This window comes from Phyllostomus hastatus, unplaced genomic scaffold, assembly GCF_019186645.2.
Source record: "Phyllostomus hastatus isolate PE091 unplaced genomic scaffold, TTU_PhHast_1.1 phas_scaffold_21, whole genome shotgun sequence".
In the NCBI taxonomy this organism is placed as follows: domain Eukaryota; kingdom Metazoa; phylum Chordata; class Mammalia; order Chiroptera; family Phyllostomidae; genus Phyllostomus; species Phyllostomus hastatus.
This window is the reverse complement of record NW_025334017.1, coordinates 1,180,801-1,203,842: the sequence shown is the minus strand read 5'-3', so window position 1 is coordinate 1,203,842 and position 23,042 is coordinate 1,180,801. Positions and strand designations below refer to the sequence as shown.

Genomic DNA, 23,042 nt, shown 5'->3' with positions numbered 1-23,042 from the left:
TTTTTTTTTTGCATTTTTCTGTTACTTTTTATTCCCCTTATGACCCTCTTTCTCCCATAATCACCATACTATTGTCAATTTCCTTAAGTCCTTTTTCCTTGATACCCTCACTTGCAACCCCCACCCCGTGGCTGTCATCCAGCTCTCTCATCTACAAGTATGACTCTGTTTTGCTTGCCTGTTCAGTTTGTTCATTAGATTGCACATATGAGTGAAACCATATGGTATTCTTCTTCTCTGACTGGCTTATTTCACTCAGCATAATGTTCTTCAGGTACATCTATGCTGTAGCAAAGGTAAAATTTTCTACCTTTTTGTGGCCAAAGAGTAGTACATTGGTAAATGTCCCATAGTTGTTTTATTCACTCATGTACTGCTGGACACTTGGCTGCTTCATAACTTTTTTTTATTTATTTTATTTTTTTTAATCATTGTTCAAGTACAGTTTTCTCCCTTTTACTCCCATTCCAGCCCACCCACCCAACCCTTCCCACTTCCCTCCCATTACCACCCTCCCCCTAGTTTTTGTCCATGTGTCCTTTAAATTTCTTCCTGTAAACCCTTCCCATTCTCCCCTGAAATTCCCTCTTCTCTCCCCTCTGTTCACTGTCAGCCTGTCCTCTATTTCAGTGTCTTTGACTATATTTTGCTTGTTTCTTTGTTTTGTTGTTTAGGTTCCTGTTAAAGGTGAGATCATATGGTATTTGTCTTTCACTGCCTGACTTGTTTTGCTTAGCAAAATGCTTTCCAGTTGCATCCATGCTATTGCAAAGGGTAGGAGCTCCTTCTTTCTGCTGCATAGAATTCCATTGTGTAAATGTACCATAGTTTTTTGATCCATTCATTTACGGATGGGCACTTAGGTTGCTTCCAGCACTTAGCTATTGTAAATTGTGTTGTTATGAACATCGGAGTGCAAAGGTTTTTTTGTATTGGTGTTTAGTGTTCATATCTTGACAATTGTAAATAATGCTGCACTGAACATAGGTGTGCATATGTTCTTTCAAATTAGTGTTTTAGGTTCCTTCTGATACATTCCCAGAAGTGGGATTGCTGAGTCACAAGGCAGGTCCATTTTTAATTTTTTGAGATGTCACCATAGTGCTTTCCACCAGTCTGCATTCCTACCAACAGTGCACAAGGTTTCCCCTTTCTTCACATCCTCATCAGCACTTGTTTGATTTATTGATGATAGCCACTCAAACTGGTGTGAGATGCTATCACATGGTTTGGATTTGTATTTCTTTGATGATTAGTCTTGTTGAGCATATTTTTGTTAAGTGTTTTGGCAATCTATATGTCCTCTTTGGAGAAGTGTCTATTATGGTCCTCTGCCCATTTTTAAATTGGATTTTTTTTAGTGTTTTATAACTTTTTAAAAATAAATTTTGAATATTAAGCCGTTATCAGATGTATCAGCATACAAGCTCTTCCATTCTGTGGGTTGTCTTTTTATTTTTTGATGGTTTTCTTCGCTGTGCAAACACTTTTTAGTTTGATATAGCCCCATTTGTTTATTTTTTCTTTTTTTATTGCCTGAGGATATACAGATTCCAGCAGAAGTAAAACCTGCTTGAGTGTGGTTGGTAGGGTAATAAAATGGATGTAAGAATTTATAGTTTTAATTTGAACATTTCACCTAAAACATCATAGGATGTGCTTGAGTGTGATACTGTTATGTTACAGAATTACATGCTGATGATTTTGTAATAAAAGATTTTGTAATAACGAAGGGGTATTATTTGTGCTGGACCCTGTATATCAGATAAAGTAATGCGATGAGCAGTGTATAAGACTTTACTGCCTATGTTTTCTTCTAGGATTTTTGTCCATTTTGAATTTATTCTTGTGTGTGGTGTAAGGAGGTCTTGTAGCATCATCTTTCTGCACATATCTGTCCTTTTTTCCAATACCATTTGTTAAGTGAGCTATCTTTAGCCCATTGTATGTGGTTGCTTCCTCTGTCAAATATGAATAGATTACAAAGTTATAGTTTCATTTCTGGGATCTCGACTCTGTTCCATTGAACTCTATTTCTGTTTTTTATGCCAGTACCATGCTGTTTTGATTACTATGGCCTTCCTTATATTATAGTTTGATAATAAGTAGCATGCTTTCTCCAACTTTGTTCTTCTTTCTCAGGACCACTGTTGCTATGTGGGGCCTTTTGTGTTCTATATACATTTTTGAAATATTCTAGTTGTGTGAAATAAGCCATTAGAATCTTGATAGGAATTGCGTTGAGTCTGTTGATTGCTTTGGGTAGCATGGACTTTTAACAGTGTTAATTCTTCCTATCCTTGTACATGGTATGTGCTTCCACTAATTTGTATCTTGATCAGTTTCTTTCTTCAGTGTCTTATAATTTTCCAAGTACAGGTCTTTTACATTCTTTGTTAGATTTATTCCTAGGTATTCTATTCATTTTAAAGCAATTGTGAATGGGATTGTGTTCTTAATTTCCCTTTCTGATAGTTCATTTTGGGCACATAAAAATGCAACTGCTTTTTGGATGTTAAGTTTGTACCCTGCTACTTTGATGATTTCATTTACCTGTTCTAGTAGTTTCTTTGTGGAATCTTTAGGGTTCTCTATGTAGAATATGATGTCATCTGCAAATAAGACAGTTTGACTTCTTCCTTTCGAATGTGGATGCCTTTCATTTCTCTTTGTTGTCTGATTGCTCTGGTTAGGACTTCCAGTATTGTGTTGAATGAGGGAAGTGAAAGTGGACATCCTTGTCTTGTCCAGATCTTAAGGGGAACACTGAGTTTTTGCTCACTGAGTTTGATATTGGCATTATGTTTGTCATTTATGATCTTTCTTATGTTTAGGTATGTTCCCTCTATTCCCACTTGGCCTGGAGTTTTTAGCATAAATTGGTGCTGGATTTTATCCAGTGCTTTTTCTGCAGCTGTTGATGGAATCATGTGGTTTTTATCCTTCATTTTGTTTATCTGGTGTATCATGTTGATTTGTGAATATTGTACCAACCTCGCATTTCATGGAATAAATAGCATTTGATTATAGTGTATAATCTATTTGATGCATTGCTGTATTTGGTTTGCTAATATTTTGTTGAGGATTTCAACATCCATATTCATCAGGGATAATGGCCTGCAATTTTCTTTTTCTTTTTTTTTTTTTTTTCTATTTTTTTAATCTCATTTTGGAATTAGAGTACTTCTGGCCTCATAAAATGATCTTAGTAGTCTTCCCTCTTGAATTTTTGGGAATAGTTTGAGAAAGAGAGGTGTTAGTTCTTTTGGAATGTTTGGAAACATCCTCATGTAAAGCTGTCTAGTCCAGAGCTTTTGTTTATTGGGAGTTTTTTTATTACTTCTTCAATTATACTTGGTGTAATCTATCCAGATTCTCTGATTCTTCCTGATTTTATTTGGAAAATTGTATGTTTCTGGGAATTTACTCATTTTATCCAGGTTGTCCAATTTGTTGGCATGTAGTTGTTCTTATTTTCTTAACAATCCTTTGTATTTTTTTGGTGTCAGTTGTTATTTCTGCTCTTGCATTTCTGATTTTATTTATTGGGTCCTTTCACTGTTTTTTTTTTTTTTTTAATTTAATGAGACTGGTTAAAGGTTTTCTGTGACGGGGGTTCTGCCTGCAGAGCTCCCCTGGCTGTCTCAGGTGAGAATAAGTCTACCAAGACATGATCTGCTTGGGGAGGAAAGGCTGACCAGTCTCAGAGGAGAAAGGCCTTGAGCCTTTTTCTTAGTGAGCTTTTTATTGGGTTTAGTTTGCATAGAAGTATAAAGGCTTATTCTGAGTCAAGGTCAAATAGATAGAGTGACTGTTAAAGGACCATAAAACTTTGGGAAACAACCTCATTTTGTGCTTGCACCATTAACATTTAAATTGAGGGCATTCTTTGCAAAGCAGGTTTCACAGGATTTTATACATTCTTTCTTAGGCCCGATTGTCCTGGGGGAACTGCCTCCAGCATTGTTCCAGGCTCAAGTAAGGCTGGAGAAGTAAGGCAGCCAAGAGATTAGGAGATATCTTACAGATAGAATGAGGACTCAGCTATAACAAAGCTGAGGAGTGAAAGTCCATCGCCCCTTTTCTCTAGTCCCCTATGTCCTCCCCTGATGGCCCCTTCATGACTGTGCCTGTTTTAGGTTATTCCTTCCTTGAGGAATCTTACCTGTTATGACTATCCAGCCATGCTCCAGGGGCCCAGCAGGGTGAAGTAAAGGGGGCAGAGGCTGTGCCCTTGCTGGGAGGATACGTTTTGTGTCCTTAGTGGCTTATGGTCCCAAGGTCTTTTTATACAGCCTTAGCCATGGGCAGTTACAGCTTCTGAAACCAGGCAGGGCAGTTCCCAACAGTTACCAATCTTGTTTATCTTTTCAGAGAACCAGGTCTTGGGTTTTTTGATCTTTGGTATCATTTTTTTAAGTCTCTATTTTGTTTATATCTACTCTGTTCTTTATTATTTCCCTCCTTCTGTTCACTTTGGGCTTTGTTTGTTTTTCTTTATCAAGTTCCTTTAAGTGTCAAGTTAGATTGTATCTTTGAGATGTTATTTTTTGATATAGGCATAGGCGGGTAATGCTATAAATTTCACTCTCAGGATTGCTTTCCTTGTGTCCCACATATTTTGGATTGTTGTATTCTCATGTTTATTTGTTTCATGGTATCATTTGATTCATTCTTGATCTCATTTGTTGACTTATTCATTGCTTAATAACATTATTTACCTTCCATGTCTTTGCTTGTTTCTCAGTGTTCTTCTTGATTGCCTTCTAGTTTTATAGCATTGTGGTCTGCGAAGATGCTTGATATGATTTCAGTCTTCTTAAATTTATTGAGACCTGTTTTGTGTCCTGACATGTAATCTTATACTAGAAAACATTCCATGTGCACTTGAAAAGTATGTATACTCTGCTGCTATGGGTTGAAGTGCTCAGAAGATAGCAATTAAATCCATTTTTTTAGTGTGTCATTTAAGGCTGCTCTCTCCGTGTTGATTTTCTCTCTGCAAGGTCTATCCATTGAAGTAAGTGGGGTGTTAAAATCCCTGACTGTGACTGTATGTCTGTTGATCTCTCCCTTTATGTCCCATCAAGATTTGCCTTACAGCCCTGGTTGGCGTAGCTCAGTGGATTGAGCGCGGGCTGTGAACCAAAGTATCACAGGTTCGATTCCCAGTCAGGGCACATGCCTGGGTTGCAGGCCATGACCTCCAGCAACCACACATTGATGTTTCTCTCTCTTTCTCTCTATCTCTATCTCTATCTCTATCTCTATCTCTATCTCTAATCTATCTCCCTCCCTTCCCTCTCTCCAAAAATAAAAATAAATAAATAAAATCTTAAAAAAAAGTGGCCATTAGCCTCAGGCACCCTTTAAAAAAAAAGATTTGCCTTACATACTTAGGTACTCCTCTGTTGGATGTGTAAATGTTTACTAGGGCCCTGGCAGGTGTGGCTCAGAGGATTGAGTGCCAGCCTGTGTTCCAAAAGGTTGCTGGTTTGATTCCCACTCCGGGCACATGCCTGGGTTGTGGGCCAGGTCCCTAAGTGGAGACCTGTGAGACGTAGATGGCAACCAATTGATGTATCTCTCTCACATTGATGTTTCCCTCTCTCTCTCCTCCCTCCCCTCTCTAAAAGCAAATGAATAAAATCTTTTTAAAAGTCTTTACTAGGGTTTATTCTCTTGTTGGATTGTTCCCAATACCACTAAGTAGTGTCCTGTTTTGTCCCTTAGTATATATAGCCTTGGTTTTAAAGTCTGTTTTGTTGGGTATAAAGTACTGCCACCCCAGCTTTATTTTGTTTTCTGTTTGGAGGAAATATCTTTTTCCATCCCTTCACTGTTAATCTGTGTGTATCTTTTGATCTGAGGTGTGTCTCTTGGAGAGAGCATATATATGGGTCTTCTTTCTTATCCTTTCAGCTACCCTGTCTTTTGGTTAGAACATTTAAGCCATTTACATTGTTTTTTTAATTTTTTTTTAAAGATTTTATTTATTTATTTTTAGAGAGGGAAGGGGGGGGGGAGAGGGAGAGAGAAACATCAAGAGAAACATCAATGTGCGGTTGCTGGGGGTTATGGCCTGCAACCCAGGAATGTACCCTGGCTGGGAATCGAACCTGGGACACTTTGGTTCCCAGCCCGTGCTCAATCCACTGAGCTACGCCAGCCAGGGGTAAGCCACTTACATTTAAGGTGATAATTGACAGGTACAGATTTGTTGCCATTTTATTTTTTAACTGTTTTTCTCATTTTCCCCTCCTTTTTCCTCTTTTTATGCATGCCCTTTTTTTTTTAAAAGAAATTGAATCAGTTTGGTTTTTTTTTTTAAGATTTTATTTATTTATTTTTAGAGAGGGAAGGGGGGGAGAGAGAGAGAGAGAGAGGGAGAGGGAGAGAGAGAGAGAGAGAGAGAGAGAAACATCAATGTGCGGTTGCTGGGGGTCATGGCCTGCAACCCAGGCATGTACCCTGACTGGGAATCGAACCTGCAGCACTTTGGTTCGCAGCCCGCGCTCAATCCACTGAGCTACGCCAGCCAGGGCCTATGCATGCCCTGCAACATTTGTTGCAGTACTGGTTTGGTGTTAACAATCTCCTTTAACTTATCAGGGAAGTCCTTATTTCCCCTTGAATTTTAGATGATAGCTTTGCTGGGTAAAATAGTCTCAGTTTTAGGTCCTTACTTTTCATCACCTAGAATATTTCATGCCAGTCCCTTCTAGCCTGAAATGTTTCTGTTTAGAAATCAGGTAACAGCCTAATTGGAGCTTCCTTGTAGGTAACTATCTGCTTTTTCTCTTGCAGCTTCAGGATTCTCTCCTTGTCTATAAGCTCTGCCATTTTAATCATGATATGTCTGGGTGTAGGTCTCTTTGGGTCCAGCTTGTTCGGGACTCTGAGCTTCCTGCATTTGCATATCTTTTTCCTTCAGCAGATTAGGGAAGTTTTTTATCCTTAATTCTTCAAATAGGTTCTCTATCTGTTGCTCTCTTTGCCTTCTGGTATTCCCATGGTGCAGATGTTGTTACACTTTGTGTTGTCCAGAATAGTTCTTAAGCAGTCCTCATTTTTTAAATTCTTTTTTCTTATTGCTGCTCTGCCTGGGTGCTTTTTCTACCTACTCTTCCAAATCACTGATTTGATCCTCTGCTTCATGTAACCTACTGTTTATTCCTTCCAGTGTATTATTTATTTCAAATATTGCATTCTTTATTTCTGACTAGTCCTTTTTTATGTTTTCTATGCCTTTTGAGTAACCTTGTAATCATTACTGTAAACTCTGTATCTGATAAGTGCCTGCCTTCATTTTATGTAGCTCTTCTCTTGGAGAATCCTCTCTTTCTTTCATTTGGGATCTGTTTTTGTGTTTCCATTTTGGCTGTTTCTTTGAATTTGTTTATGTATTAAGTGGGTCTGCAAAGACTAGTGCAGACCCATGCCAGGCGCTCCCTGTCACTGGACCTGGGCTTCCTGTTTGGAGTGTCAGCGATCTGCAGTATGTGGCTCCCTCTACTGGGCCTGTGTATGTGCAGGAAGAGCCAGACTGTGCACCAAGGTGGGATTTGAACAGCGCCAGGCCTGGGAGATGGTCCCCTAAAGTCTCAGAGCTTCCACAGGTCTGCCTTAGCTGCTACACTTGATCACTGAATAGCCTCCAGCTGTAGCTTCACAGGGTGCGGCAGTAGGGCTTCCTGTGGGTGGGTTTGTTGCTTCTCCCCAGGCTGATGCGATTTGGAAGGGTGTGTTGTGTCCCAGAGAGATGGTCTCTGCATTGTGGGGAATGAGTCGGCACAGAGTTCCTGGTGGCTGACCATTTCATTCTGTCCCAGAGCCACAGACCCCATACTCTTACATCTCTAGTCCACTCTGCCGTCCCTTTGCTGGTGTCCAGGGTATGTGGCTGTAAATGCAATTTGGTCCACTGGCCCTTTAAGAGTCTCATTGTGTCTCTAGTTATTTCTCCTTGGTGGACAGAAAACCCTTTGCTTTTCACAATTATATCAGTTATATGTTATTTGGGTTCCTTTTCCAGTCCTGGTGCTCTAGTCTGGGGAGCCCAGCTAGGGGTTTAGACCCCACACTTCCCAGGGGGAACCTTCCTGACTGCTGGGGTATCCTTCTAACAAGTTAGCTGCCGCTCCTGGGAGCCTAGCCAGTCCTCTAGCGCCTCCCCCCAACTCCCTACCAGTCATGTTGTGGTGGAGTGGTTTCTTTCTTCCTGTCCTTGGTTATAAGGCTTCTCTCCAGCTAGTGTTGAGGTTTCTTTTTTCTTTTCTTCCCTTTCCCTTTTTCTTTTTTCTTTTTCAGGATGATTTTTCTTTAATTTAGTTGGAATTCCAGTTTGGCCCTGAGAGGAATTTAGTGTAACTTCCAATTAGTTTTCTGCCATGTTGGCTCCATCCCAGAGAAGGTTTCTTAATTTCAAGTTTTGATGTTCTTTCTGTATCTGATTGTATTCTATAAACTTTCTGGTTGCTTTCATTTAGTGGGAACCCAATAATGTTATTTCATAAATAAATGCCATTAAAAGTTAAGAGTAGACACTTGATAGAGTCTGATGGCATTATAAGTAAGTAAAACTGCATGTTCTTGTAAGGAGTGAGTTGAATAACAAATACTTTAGGAAAAGTGATTTTAGTGGCTAAATATATTTTTAAAGATTTTATTTATGGAGAAAGAGAGGGGGAGACACATCAGTGTGTGATTGTCTTATACTGGGGGCCTGTCTGGCTACCTAGGCATGTGCCCTTCCTGGGAATTTGCACTTCAGTTCACAGAGCCACATCATCCAGGGCTATTTTGCCAGCAAATATATATGTAGTAATTATTTCTTTAGTGATTCTTATAAATCTGAGATTTTTCTCTCTGATTTCATTTTGGGGAGCTGACGGGAGGTTATAGGGAGTGTTGTGAGGGTTTTATAGAAACTCATCACTGTAGCAGAAGTAGGAATTACAAACTAATGAGTTATCTTCACATTTCCAGGATTGCTTACCATGTAGGTCTTCCCCACCCCCAGCATTCATCCTTTTATCTGCTTTCTCAAATAGGGTGCCTCTGGACAAAATTGTGTTTATCAGGTAGGATAATCTGTTTTCAAGATTTGGGGGACTGGAAGGACTAGGTAACAGCTGTGTAACCTAGCCTTTTTCTCTTCTGGCATTTTGAAATTGTTCCCACAATCAGGGTCCTGTGAAAAAAGCCAGTCTTTTCTGTGATGTCCTTGATTACACTTTCTAGTGATGGGTCATAAGAAACTGGAAGCTTCCAGGAGATGGAGCTGTAAATGAATATTGAATCTGATTTCAGGGAGTTCATTTATTTTAAGAAACACTTTTCTTGTGATATAGTTCACATACAGTTCACCTATTTCAAGTGTACAGTTCATTGGTTTTTAGCCATGTTGTAGCAAATATTAATACTCATTGCCACATTTTATTTATCTGTTCATCTGTTGATTTGGGTTGTTTTCATGTTTTGGCTATTATGAATAATGCTGTTATAAACATTTGTGTACAAGTTTCTGTATGGATATATGTTTTCATTTTTCTGGGTGTATACCCAATAGTGGAATTGCTGGGTCATATGCTAACTGTATGTTTAATTGTTTGAGGAATGCCAGACACTAAAATAGTGTCCCTGCTCTCATAGGAACACTATTTTATATTCCAGCCACCAATGAACAAGAGCCCTGTGATTTCTGCATATCCTAAAAAACACTGCATGACTTTCAGAATCTAGCTATTCTAATGGTGTGCCATAGTATTTCATTGTGGTTTTGATTTGTATTTCCTTGATGACTAATGAATGATTTTGAACATCTTTTCATGGGCTTATTGGCCTTCTGTATATCTTATTAGAAGAAAATGTCTATTCAGATCCTTTGCTCATTTTTTAATTGGTCTTTTTTTATTGTTGAGCTGTAAGAGTTCTTCATATATTCTAGATGCAAGTCATCAGATATATTGTTTGTGTTTTCTCTCATTCTGTTTTCTTGGTATCCTCTGAAATGCAAAAGTTTTAAATTTTAATAAAGTCCAAGTTCGATTTATTTATTTTTCTATTTTATTAGAATGCAAAGTCTTGCTTTTGGTATATAGTTGGATTTTTGTTTAAAAACATCATGTTGAAGACTATACTTTCAGGGATCATTTCTATAGTTCATTACTAGAGAAGTTTCTCTCTGAACGTGTAGAGCACCTGAAATCTTGAGGAGGAGGCACAGTGTTCTCTCCTGAGTGTGAAGCTGGCTTTTGGTGTTGCTTTTGCAACTGCCAATAGCCATTGATGATTGTTCTTCTCTTCCTTTGGAAGAGTAAGAGGGAAAGAACTCAGTCTGAGTGGTAAAAAAACAAAAACATCATGTTGACATTATGTAAGTTCTGACTTATGATCTGGTTGTGATTATTTTACATGGTTACCATGACACAGAAAGGAGGAGCCTAAGCTCCACCTAGGTGTGAGGTTTAACTTTACATTAAAAAAGAAAAAGTTGTATACCTGGATTATCAGACATACTCCAGGCAGATTATTCTTTTTAAGTACTGTAATTATGCCATAGATTTTTTAGTCTACTTACTGAAAAATGTTACTGACAAGCACAAACAATGCATAGTTTGGTGTACTGTGTGTTTCCATGTTAGTGTCATCTGCAATCCAAATGATCAGTTTTGGTTCACTCAACAGTATTAATGTAAGTAGTTATTTCTTAACAGGAAATACTACTTAAGTAATTGAAAAGTCTTAAATTTCTGAAATGTTTATTTTACAAGCAATGATTTGGAGAGATACTGACTTATTTTGCTTAGTATGCTTTTCTGACTTTGGAAGCTAACTGTAGTTTCCTAGACTCGGAGGGGAGCTCCCCTAACTCAGGGAAGCTGAATTAATACTCATTTAAGTAGACCCTCTCAGATCTCATATCTCGTAGAGTTCCTAATTTTACATAGAAATTCATACTAGAGAGGAACCACAGTATATTGTGGCTTACCTAATTTTCCTTCATTCCCTAGTTTGTTCAAAGGGAATTGTCCTTTCCTGGTTCTGAAATTATCATTGTTAGCTGTTTTTCTGGAGAATGTTAGATATCTTCTGTATTCTGGCTTAATCAGTAAGATATCTATAGTGTATCTGAGCAAATTCTTTGCAACAGTTTATTGCTTTGTATTTGAATATATCTGCTTATGTTGTAGTTTTCACTGTAGTTGAAGAACTTGGGGAAGGGATTTCTTTGTGTTTGGAATGAGCAAAACCTGCTACAGGACTGGTTCATAAATGTTGAAATATTCAAAGTAACATTTGCCATAAATTCAGCAAGTGTTTATTGAGTGCCCCTTATATCATCATGATTTTCTTTTCTTTTTTAATTTTAATTTATTTTTATGCTGACACTATTACAGATGTCCCCATTCCAACTCCCATTTGCCCACCTCCATCCAGCCCTCACTCTCCCCTTCCCTCTGGCCATCACCACACTCTTGTCTGTTAGTTATGCATGTATATGCATTGGCTAATCCCTTCACCTTTTTTCATCCAGTTCCCCCCTCATGTTTTTTATAATAGTCTTTCTTTGTAAGTGGTTTATTAATGAGAAAATAAATAGCTTAAGTAAAATACAGCTTTTCCTGTTTGTATTTGGGTTGGCCAAAAACTTTATTTGGGGGGTGTGTGTGTATAAGATAGCTGTGGTAGTGGTTAGTTGTCTTTAACTTCATCGGAAACAATTTGTTAGATTGTATTGTGACAGCTGTCATAGCATGCATTTAAAAAAATCAAAATTCATGGATTTTTGTCTAGTCATTTTAATGCTGAAGATGGAAGGAAATAGGCAACATTTTTGGCATATTACGCTTTATTATTTCAAAACGTTAAAATGCAACTGAAATGCAAAAAAAACCCGATTTGTGCAGTATATGGAGAAGGTGCTGTGACTGATAGAACATGTCAAAAGTGGTTTGCAAAGTTGTTACTTTGATGTTGGGGTTGCATGTAAGTTAAGTGGAAAAAAACCTTAGCCATATTTCCACATGTGATTCTTAAACATAAGGAAAATGTTCTGTTTTTAAAAACAAATTGTGACAGGCAGTGAAAAGTAGATACATTATAATAATGTGGAACAGAAGAGATGGGGGAGGCGAGGAAAATGAACCACCACCAACCACACCAAAGGCCAGTCTTCATCCAGAGAACATGATGTTGTGTATATGGTGGGATTGAAGGGGAGTCTTCTTAAGCGTTTCTTCCAGATAATCAAACGATTCATTCCAACAAGTACTGCTTCCAATAAGACCAATTAAAAGCAGGACTTGATGAAAAGCATCCAGAATTATTCAACAAAACGTGCATAATCTTTTTTTTTTTAAGATTTTATTTATTTTTAGAGAGGGAAGGGAGGGAGATATGTATATATATAGAGAGAGAAACATCAATGTGCGGTTGCTGGGGGTTATGGCCTGCAACCCAGGCATGTACCCTGGCTGGGAATCAAACCTGCGACACTGGTTCGCAGCCCGCGCTCAATCCACTGAGCTATGCCAGCCAGGTAGAATTGATTTTTATGTACACTGTGAGATAGGGATTCATTTTATTTTTCCATATGGATAAAATGTTCTATTACCATTAACTCAATAGTTCATTCTTTTCCTATTTTTTCTTTTTCTTTTGAATTAATTTTTGATGTAGAGAACAGTTCCATAAACAGTACAAAGAATTCCCATATACCTTTGCCCAGATTCATCAGATGTTAATATGTAATGTTTTTCATTCATTTATATATGTGTTTTCTTCCCCTCCTTCCACACAGATACAATATATTTTTTTTGAGCCATTTGGAAATAATTTAGAGACATAATGTCTTTTCCTTCCTAAATATTTTACTGTGTATTAACTGAAAACCAGGACATTCTCTTACATTACAACAATATAGTTATCAAGATCAGGAAATTAACATTGATGCAGATTTTTATCTAGAGGGCCTATTCAAATTCTGCCAATTTTTTGAACAATGTCCTTTATTTTTAAATTTATTTTATTTTTATTATCTGAAAGATTTTATCATTTATTTGTTTATTTTATTTTTTTTACATTTTTTATTGTTGTTCAAGTACAGTTGTCCCAATATTTCCCCTTTGCCCCCCTCCACCTGGTACCTGCATTTCCCTCCTCAGTTCATGTCTAGGGGAAATGCATGTAAGTTCTTTGGCTACTCCATTTCCTATACTGTTCATAACATCCCCTGTCTTGTTTTGTACCTACCAATTTGTAGTTCTTAATCCCTGTACCTTTCTTTTATTCTGTCCTTTCCTCCTCCCAGCTGATAACCCTCCAAATGATCTCCATATTTATGATTCTATTCCTGTTTGCTCAGTTTCTTTTTTAGTTCAGTTGATGATAGTTGTAAATTTATTGCCATTTTAATGTTCATAGTTTATTTTTAGTATATTTTACTGAGTGTAGTATTACAGTTGTCCCATATTCCCTTTATCCCACTCTACCCTGTACCTCCTTTCCCTCCAGGATTTCCCCTGCACTGACTTAGTTCATGTCCATGGGTCTTACATATAAGTTCTTTGGCTTCTTCATTTCCTATACTGTTCTTACCCATCCCCTGTCTATTTTGTACCTACTAATTATGTTTCCTATTCCTTGGACCTTTCCCCCATTCTCTCTCCTCCCCCTCCACACTGATAACTCTCCATGTGATCTCTATTTCTGTGATTCGTTTCTGTTTTAATTGTTTGCTTAGTCTGCTTTTGTTTGTAGGTTCAGTTGTTGATCGTTGTGAATTCATTGTCATTTTACTTTTCATAGTTTTGATTTTCTCCTTTTTCTTAGATAAGTCCCTTTAACATTTCATATAATAAGGGCTTGGTGATGATGAACTCCTTTAACTTGACCTTAACCTGGGAAGCACTTTATCTGCCCTTCCATTCTAAATGATAGCTTTGCTGGAAAGAGTAATCTTGGATGTAGGTCCTCACCTTTCATGACTTGGAATACTTCTTTCCTGCCCCTTCTAGCCTCTCAAAAGGTTTCTTTTGAGAAATCAGGTGATAGTCTTATGGGAACTCCTTTGTAGGTAACACTCTCCTTTCCTCCTGATGCTTCTAAGATTCTCTCCTTATCTGGGGTGGGGGGTAAATGCAGACAACTGTAATTGAACAATAAAATAATTTTTTAAAAAGGATTCTCTCCTTATCTTTAATCTTTGGTAACTTAATTATGATGTGTCTTGGTGTGTTTCACCTTGTGGGACTCTTTGAGCTTACTGGACTTCCTGGAGTTCTATTTCCTTTGCCAGATTAGGGAAGTTTTCCTTCATTATTTGTTCAAATAAGTTTTGAATTTCTTGTTCTTGCTCTTGCTCTTCTCCTTCCAGCACTTCCCTGATTCAGATGTTGGAATGCTTGAAGTTGTAACAGAGGTTCCTAAGCCAGTCCTCATTTTTTTGCATTCTTGTTTCTTCATTCTGTTTCAGTTGGATGCTTATTTCTTCCTTTTGTTCCAAATCATTGATTTGAGTCCTGGTTTCTTTTCCTTCACTGTTGGTTCCCTATATACTTTCCTTTATTTCACTTCGTGTAGCCTTCATTTCTTCCTTTATTTTTTGGCCAAGCTCAGTTCTTTGAGCGTCCTCATTACCAGTGTTTTGAATTCTGCATCAGACAGGTTGTCTATCTCCCTGTCGCTTTGTTCTTTTTCTGAAGTTTTGATCTGTTCTTCCCCTTTATTTAGGGCATATTTCTTGACTCTGGGCACCTGTTAATGTGGTAAGGGGCAGAGCAGAGCCTTAGATTCACTGGGGCAAGGCAACCCTCTTTGGTGCATTATGGCATTGTTTATGAGGTGGGGTTAGATAGGGAATAGTGTTGCTTACTCTGCTTTTGTCCCACTTTACTTTATTCCCACAAGCAGATTGTGCCCTTCCAGGTGTTTATTTGCAGGTGGGTGGGTTTGTTTACATTTTAGGATCTGTGGATCTCTCCAATGAATTCTCCTTTGAGGCTGGGAGTTTCTCCCACTTCCACAAACCCCAAAGTTTTTTTTACAGTCTGGGGTTTTGAATCTTTTAGTCTCTGACACTGAAACCCTGGGTTTCGTGGTCTGTCTTGCTCCCCTGGTGTTCCTCCCCACTCCTTTGGACATGAATGTGGGTTTGCTTGTGGGGTCTGCTGCCTTTCCTTGCTGCGTGTACTCTCTACCCCAGCTGCCAGTCTCCACCCCTCCTACTGTCTGGATGAATGTTCCTTTAACTCCTTGGTTGTTGGACTTACATGCACATGTCTTTCTGGCAGTTTTGGCTGTTCTTTGTTTTTAAATTGGTTGTTATCCTTCCTTTGGTTCTGTTAGGAAGCAAAGCATTTCTGCCTATGCTTCCATCTTGGCCATCACTCCTGATTTCTTCCTTGAAATCATTGTTAACCCATTCATTGTTTGGTAACAGTTATTTGGCCTCCATGTGTTTTTCATTTTTCCCCCCAGACATTGATTACTTGTTTCATACTGTTGTGGTCAGAGGAGATGCTCTATATGATTTCAGTGTTTTTAAATTTATTGAAACTGTTTTTGTGGTCTAATGGGTGGTCTGTCCTGGAAAATGTACTGTGTGTATTTAAGAGATTTAATTGCTTTAGGATGAAATGCTCTGAAAAATAATAAAATGCATTTGATCCAGTGTGTCCTTTAAGGTCCCTGTGTCCTTGTTGATATTCTTTCTGGAAGATCAATCCATTGATGTTAATGGGGCATTAAAATCTCCTGCTATGACTCTGTTAATGTCAGTTTCTCCTTTTATGTCTATCAGTGTTTACTTTATATATTTAGGTGTACCTATGTTGGGTACATAAATGTTTACAAGGGTTAAATTCTCTTGTTGGAATGCAACCTTCATTGCATTACTGGTTTGGTGTTGATGTCCTCCTTCAGGTTTTATTTTTTGGTCTGAGAAATCCTTTATTTTTCTTTTTTATTTTTTCTTCAACTTGAAATGATAGCCTTACTGGGTAGAATAGCCTTGGTTTTAGGGCCTTAGCTTGTAATCACTTTAAGTACTTTGTGCCAGTTTTTTCTGGCCTGAAATGTTTCTGTTGAGAAATCAGCTGACAGTCTTACGGGAGCTCCTTTGTAGGTAGCTAACCATCTTTCTCTTGTTGCTTTTAAGATTTTTCTTTTAGTCTTTAACCTTTGTCATTTTAATTATGATGTGTTTTGGTATGGGCCTCTTTGGGTTTATCATGTTGGGACTGTCTGTGTTTTCTGAACTGTGTCTTTTCTTTTTTCAGGTTATGGAAGTTTTCAGTCTCTTATTTCTTCAAATAAATTCTCAATCTCTAGCTGTCTCTCTTCTTCTGGTACTCATATGACATGAATGTTGTCATGCTTGATGTTGTCCCAGAGGTTCTTTAAACTATCCTCATTTTTAAAAAAATATTTTTCTTTTTGCTGCTTTGAATGGATGTTTTCTGCTACCTTATCTTCTGAATAGGTGGTTCAATTCTCTGCTTCATCTAACCTGCTATTGGTTAAGTTCTCACTGAATTCATTCATTCTTCCCCTAAGTTTCTTAAGTATCCTTATAATTTTTGGTTTGAACTTTTTGTCTGGTAGCTTGCTTACCTTCATTTCATTTAGTTCTTTTCCTGGGGATTTCTCTGTCTATTCATTTGAAGAATGTTCTTTTGTCTCCTCATTTTTGACTACCTGTTGTATTTGTTTCTGTGTATTAGGTGGATTGTTTCCCAGTCTTCGTATTGTTGCTTTATGTAGTAGCTGCCTTGTGGGGCTCATTCATTACTACAGTCTTTCTGATCACCTGAGTAAGGTGCCCCAGGTATGTCCCTTGTATGGGTTTGTGAGCCTTCCTGATGTAGTTGAGTCTTGATTGCTGTTGGCCTGTTTGTTGGTGGGATTCATCCTCAGATTGGCTATGATCCACCCTGACCACATTCTACATGCTGCTGTGCAGGGCGTGATCCTGGGAGTGGAATTCACCCCAGCAGGCTCTGATGAATCCTGAAATCTCCCTTTGGGTGTGCTGCTTGTGGAACCACTTAGGTCATGTTCTGACATGATCTGAAGCCTGCCACCTGGGTGTGTTTCTTCTGGGGCTTTTTGAGAGGGGCCCCAATGCAGGTTAAAGTCAGGAGCTGCCTGTGAATGGCTCTGGGATACCTGTTTGGAGCTGCAGTGTGATCCACAGTTTGTGGCTGCCTGTCCTTGGCCTGGGTGCCTGTGGGAGGGGCCAAGCTACCTTCTATTAGAACTGAGCCTAGAGCTGAATCTAGAGCAAATGACCCAAAAGCTCAAGACACCCTGAGATTTGCCCCCACATACTGTCTACTTCCTAGGTTTAGTTGCTGAAAGAGCCTCCCATGGTTCACAATTTATGTGAGGTATATTCTCTGTGAGTTATCAGGTAGGGGTGAGTGGTATTCACCGGATTGATAGAGATTTAAGCTTCACAATGCTGAGTATGAGGCCTCTCAGCAAAAGTCTCAGTATACATCAAGGCTAGCTGCCACCTGCCAGGTGCCTGCTGAGTTTCATGGTGGGCTGTGGTCTGAGGGATACTTTAGGGTGGGACCACAAAGTTCCTCAGGCCAAAACAGACCAAAATTGCACTGTGAGAAGGGAGGGATCTGTACAGGAATGGTGATGTCAGTCAGGTGTGTGAGGGAAAAATGGTCCCCACCCCAGAGCCACACAGTTCAGTCTCTGACACCCCAGGTATACACCTGGACTTCAAGATTCCTTTAGGAAAGTTTATACCACTGGTGCAGGCAGCTGAAGGTTGTGAGCATAGCAGGGTGGGTGACAGGTAGGAGGGTGGGGCTAGTGAATCCTCCAAGGCTGATGTTAAGTGAGGGAAGTGCTCTGTCCAGGAATTATGGCGCCTTTGTACAGTAGGGGTGAGGGATTCAGCACAGAGATCCCCTGGAACCACATAGCCCAGTCTGTCCTCACATGACTCCAGTCTACTCTTTGTTGTCTTTCACAGAGCCTGGAATGAGTGACAGTGAATGAGATTTTGTGCAGTGGTCCTCTATGAGGGGGCCTGGGTTTCATGCAGACTTCCTTCTGTCCCTGGCAGATAGAATCCCTGATTTTCACAGCCATATGTTATGTGGGCTCCTCTTCCTGGCTCTGGTGATTGTGTCTGGGGAGCTGAGCATGGGATTAAGACCTCTTGTTCTTGGGGAAACCTTTGCAGCTGAGATATCCCTTCAGATTCTCAACCCCTGGCACGTGGATACAGGGAACACTTCTGTTTACCTAGTCCTCAATTGGTTATTCAGGTTGATAGTTTTATAACTTAGTTGTAATTCCAGTTTTGTCCTGGGAGGAGGTGTATGTAACTCCCACCAAGTGCACCACCATCTTGGATCCCTCAATAATATTTCTGTCTTAGATTGGTCAAAGTAAATCACACCAATTTTTAATAGTCTAAAAATTAGCTAAAATGTCCTAGTAAACATGGGGCTACAATAAGGACTATATGTAACTTTTGCAATCAGTTTTTGGTTTACAGAGAATATCATAGCAAGAATTTTGATATAAAAGGATAATTTCTACTCACTCTGCATTATGGCCAATTGATGTAGTGAATAGGGGTGATAAAAATTGTCTAAAATATGCATGTGACAGGATGTGTGTGACATAGACATTGTGGAGGAAATAGTATGAAAGGCATGTATTTACATTAGTTTGAAGCAAGATTTGGGCTGATAGGTAAGTTGTATGTTACCAACTTAGCCGTACTGTTTTCAACTACTACTTTAATACCTTTGCAAAATATACTTAAGATATACCTTATAGTAATGGAAGCCTTTTAAGTTTAAGTTTAAACTTAAGTTTAAATTTAATTGAAGTTTAAGTTTAAATTTAATTGTTGTCCCCACATTCCTGATATTTCAGTACTTCAAATCACTTAGAACTTTGTAGACAGGCCTGCAATTTTCTTGAGTAATTGTTTCTTTAGCACCTTGAAGATACAAAACCACTTTTTTAATATTAAATGTCATTATATATCTTTCAAATGTGTTTTGAATGTGAAATAATTTAGTTAATGTCTTTTCTCACCAGATAAGTTGTATAATTTGTTACTCTGAAATACCACTACTTCAGTATAGTCAGGTTTTGTTTTTTTTTTTTTTTGTCATGCACAAAAATTGAGGGAAATGGTGATGCAAACCAGTATTTTGCTTTGGAGGAGCACATTTCCTAAGCATAAATTTATCTTTCTAATTATTTTTACTTAATCAAATATCCAATTTGTTTGCAGTACTTGAGAATATATTTACTTGAGGACAAATGCAATCCAGATATATATCTATATAGGCAGAATCCAGTCAATGATTTTAAAATTTCCTTGGACAACCCATAAAATCAGTAATTCAGATACAGGTAAATGATAGTTGGCAGTATATTATAATGATGAGACTGTATTTTTTAGAAAATAATTTAAAGCAAGTATCTTTTTTCTTTTTATTATAATAACCAGTTTTTGGTATTTCATTTTTACTGAGATCCATTTTTAGAATAAATTTTTGTTCACACACAAAAAAATTAGAATTATTCTTGGGGAATGACTTCATAATGTTAAGGGTAATCAAGCTCATATAAGATTACTTTAAAAAGCAACTGAATAGCAAATAGCAGTCATCAGTGTTATGTGAATAGAAATTTACAGCTTAGCGTAAAATTTCCCAGGGGTCACCCTACAGGATTGTACAAAAGGCTTTTATTTCTTGCACAATTTATATAAAGTTAAGTAGAAGTTTTATGCAATTCTACTTAATATTATTGGAAACTAAAATGATCATAGCCATCATTTATTGTTTCAGGTGGATTACCTTGTATAAATTTCACAGTGCTTCTGTGAGGTAGGAACTATCATTATTTCACATTTACAGATGAGAAAACTGCTGAGGTCCCATGTCACGTGGGCAGTCTGACTCCTAGATCTGTGTCAGGATATGTTGTCTGTGTAGCTTGTAGTGCTATGTAACTTAAGGGTTAAAAGAGTGACTTTGAATCTGGAAACTGGCAAGTTACATAACTTCTGCAGGCTTGAGTTGCCACTACTGTAGAATGAGTGCTTTTAGGATTAGATGGGATAATTTATTTAAAATAACATACAATGTATGCTAAGCAGTTATTAATAATCACATTAGTTATAATAATGACTACTCTTGTTTTTGTGATTTATGACAGTTCCATATTTCTGTGGCCCAAGATTTTCAAGCATTTTTTTATGAAGCACATAAAGTTACTACATAAAGTAACTAGTGTTTTTAAGTTAAGTGCTTACTGGCTTTTGATTATATGTGTAGAAGGATTACTGTGAACTAGCAAGTTAAGAGATGTTTTGGTTTCAGCAAGAGACAGAAGTTATACAAAATGATAGTTGCTTTAAAGAAGATATCACTTCTTTCTTTGGGCTTCATAATCGCTTGTTTGTGTGTGTGTGCAAGGGAGTGAGAGAGCGTGGGAACACGTGCTTCCACCAGAGCCAAAGATAGAGAGGATTCTCAGAGCCATTACCTAATTTTTCAGGACTTGTGTAGTGGGGCTGGATGGTGTTTGATGTTAGATGCTGTTGTGATCAGAGGAAACCACAGGGTCCATATTTTGGAGAGGCCAGGCCAGTGATCCTAGGAAAGTTTGTGATAAATTGGAAGAGTCACGGTTTGATTCCACGGATTGGAGGCCAAAATGATGGCGAAGACCAGATTTAGTGAAAATGACAGAGTGGGAAACTGAAAGGCTAGAAGATTCTAGGCAGAGAGGAAGATACTTGTGTTGATTTTGGAAATAAAGTAAGGAGCCATGAAGTTAAAGGGTATAGAAGTGGAGGTGTGAGAATGGTTTGTGGCTTGTGTGAAATTTGTCAGGTTCTGGACAAATAGGTGAAGGGCAGGCACTAGGAAATTTGTTTTCAAATTGAGTAACTGTCCTACCGAGTATTAATGATTACTGAATTTTTTGGATTGTAAGATGCACTGGACCATAAGACGCATCTAGGTTTTAGGGGAGGAAAATAGGAAAACATTTTTGAAGCAAAAAATGTAGTAAATATTTAATAACATATAAATAACATAGGCCACTGCCCCCACCTCCATGAGCCAGGTAAACTACATTCAGACTATAAGACACAGCCCCCTTTCCTCCCAAATTTGGTGGGGGGCGGGAACTACGTCTTATAGTATGAAAAATACAGTATGTACTGGTGCTGCCATGGGAGACACAGGACCCCATTGGTTAGGAATGAGAACAGGAAAGAGATTGGCTAGAGGATTGTGGGTAGGGCTGCTTTAGCATTCTAGAAAATAGTACCTTTTAGTGCCTTTTAAAAGATGAACATAATTCTATTCTTTAAAAATCATTAAAAAGTGTATGTTAATGAAATTGAACTTTCATTAACTTTCTGATTATGTCCATTTATTTGATAGTGTTCTTGGCTAGGAACAGAAATCTCATTAAATAAATGTAACATTTTATATAAATTTACCATAAATGTTAATGAGGTTATATATATGAAAGTTTAAGATGAAAAGATGAATTTTAGTATTATATTCTCTCATATATAAAATACATGAAAATTGTCTATTTTAATCTTCAAAATTGGAAAGATACACTCCAGAGTCATATAGTAATCATTATTTAGCAAATAAGTTTGCTGTAGCATATAATCTATAATTTCCTCCAATCAACTATGTCACTTCCTATTAACCTCTGTTAGTAGGAACACAAGCTAAAAAAATACTAAAAAAAGTTACTACTCTGTAAGCAAATATGTTATTTTTAGATTATCTACTGTTTGGTGTTATTCATCCTGCTATATATATTAGCAAGAATAACTGAAATTTCCGTACCAAGTCAAAATAGGAACCGTTAAAAATTGCAATCAGAGAACTATATTTAAAAAAAAAGAAATCTCAACTATTTACTTTAATATGATTTCCTTATGACTAATTTATGTCAGTATGAAATTGTTTAATTAGAAATTTATATACATATTCTATACTGTTAATATTTGGTACAGTGCTTTCTTCAGCATTTTCATTTTGAAAGTTTATTAGATTCAGCATTTTCTGGGGCAGAATTTTTTGAGGCAATTTTGTCTTTTGGGGAAATTATAATTTGTAAAAAGCTGCATTTGAGTATGTGTAGTGCTTTAATTGTGAGCTTTTTGCATTTACACTGATATTCTTTTGTATAGGAGTTAAAGTTCCTCGTAATTTTCGCTTGTTGGAAGAACTTGAAGAAGGACAAAAAGGAGTAGGCGATGGTACGGTTAGCTGGGGCCTTGAAGATGATGAAGACATGACACTTACAAGGTGGACAGGCATGATTATTGGGCCACCAAGGGTCAGTGCTATAAATTACATACTTTTTCTATTAATATTTTTGTACTTTACAGTAAACATTTTATTGTATAATATTGACATTAAAATAATCATGATGCTTCTAAGAGAAACAATTCCTCCCTCTTTATTTTGTATACATTTATTGATGCTTCCCTTGTGTAGGGTGTAATACTTGATTTTCTGGAGGATTTAGGAGGAAAGATTGATATTGTCATTGCCATCAAGGTGTTTGTAGTTGAGTGGAGATGAAAAGAGATGACAGATTCTAAATATGGCAGAGAAAGTTCACTAAAGAACTTTAGAATATGTTTCTTCTAGCTGGAATAATTGAGGAATGCTGAACAGTGGAGGATGTTGCCTTTGGAATGAGTTTTAAAGAACTAACTGGTAGGATTTCAGAAGGTGGTGATGGGGATGGAGAACATTCCAGATAGACAGGAGAAAAGGTGAGAAAATGGAGGGGTTAACTGGGAAGAGCAAATAGTCTACCATGATATATATTACTAATGCACTATTTATAACCAATAATTTCTAAATTAGTTTCTCTTCACTGCATGTTGCTATTTGCTTTGTGATAGTTGACTTACCATGCAAATGCTATAGGCCTCAGTTTCTTCATCTGTAATATCTATTGAAACACCTATGATTATTGCATATTTTCTAGTGATGTTG

General features: G+C 37.7%; 1 protein-coding gene and 1 non-coding gene across 7 annotated transcripts in view; both read left to right on the top strand.

Moving 5' to 3' along the window:
- UBE2V2 (ubiquitin conjugating enzyme E2 V2) overlaps positions 1-23,042 on the top strand; it is a 50,259-nt gene that overhangs the window by 4,981 nt on the left and 22,236 nt on the right. For 4 of the 6 annotated variants that reach the window (XM_045861453.1, XM_045861454.1, XM_045861455.1 and 1 more), the window contains one exon: positions 22,223-22,371. In XM_045861453.1, coding sequence (XP_045717409.1) covers positions 22,223-22,371 — 149 coding nt within the window. Of the gene's footprint in view, positions 1-19,844; positions 19,884-22,222; positions 22,372-23,042 lie in introns of all 6 variants that reach the window. The other 2 variants (XM_045861458.1, XM_045861459.1) reach the window with 1 other exon arrangement.
- LOC123833404 lies at positions 10,133-10,348 on the top strand. The gene has a single exon (XR_006788242.1). It is a non-coding gene; the product is annotated as a small nucleolar RNA U3 (small nucleolar RNA).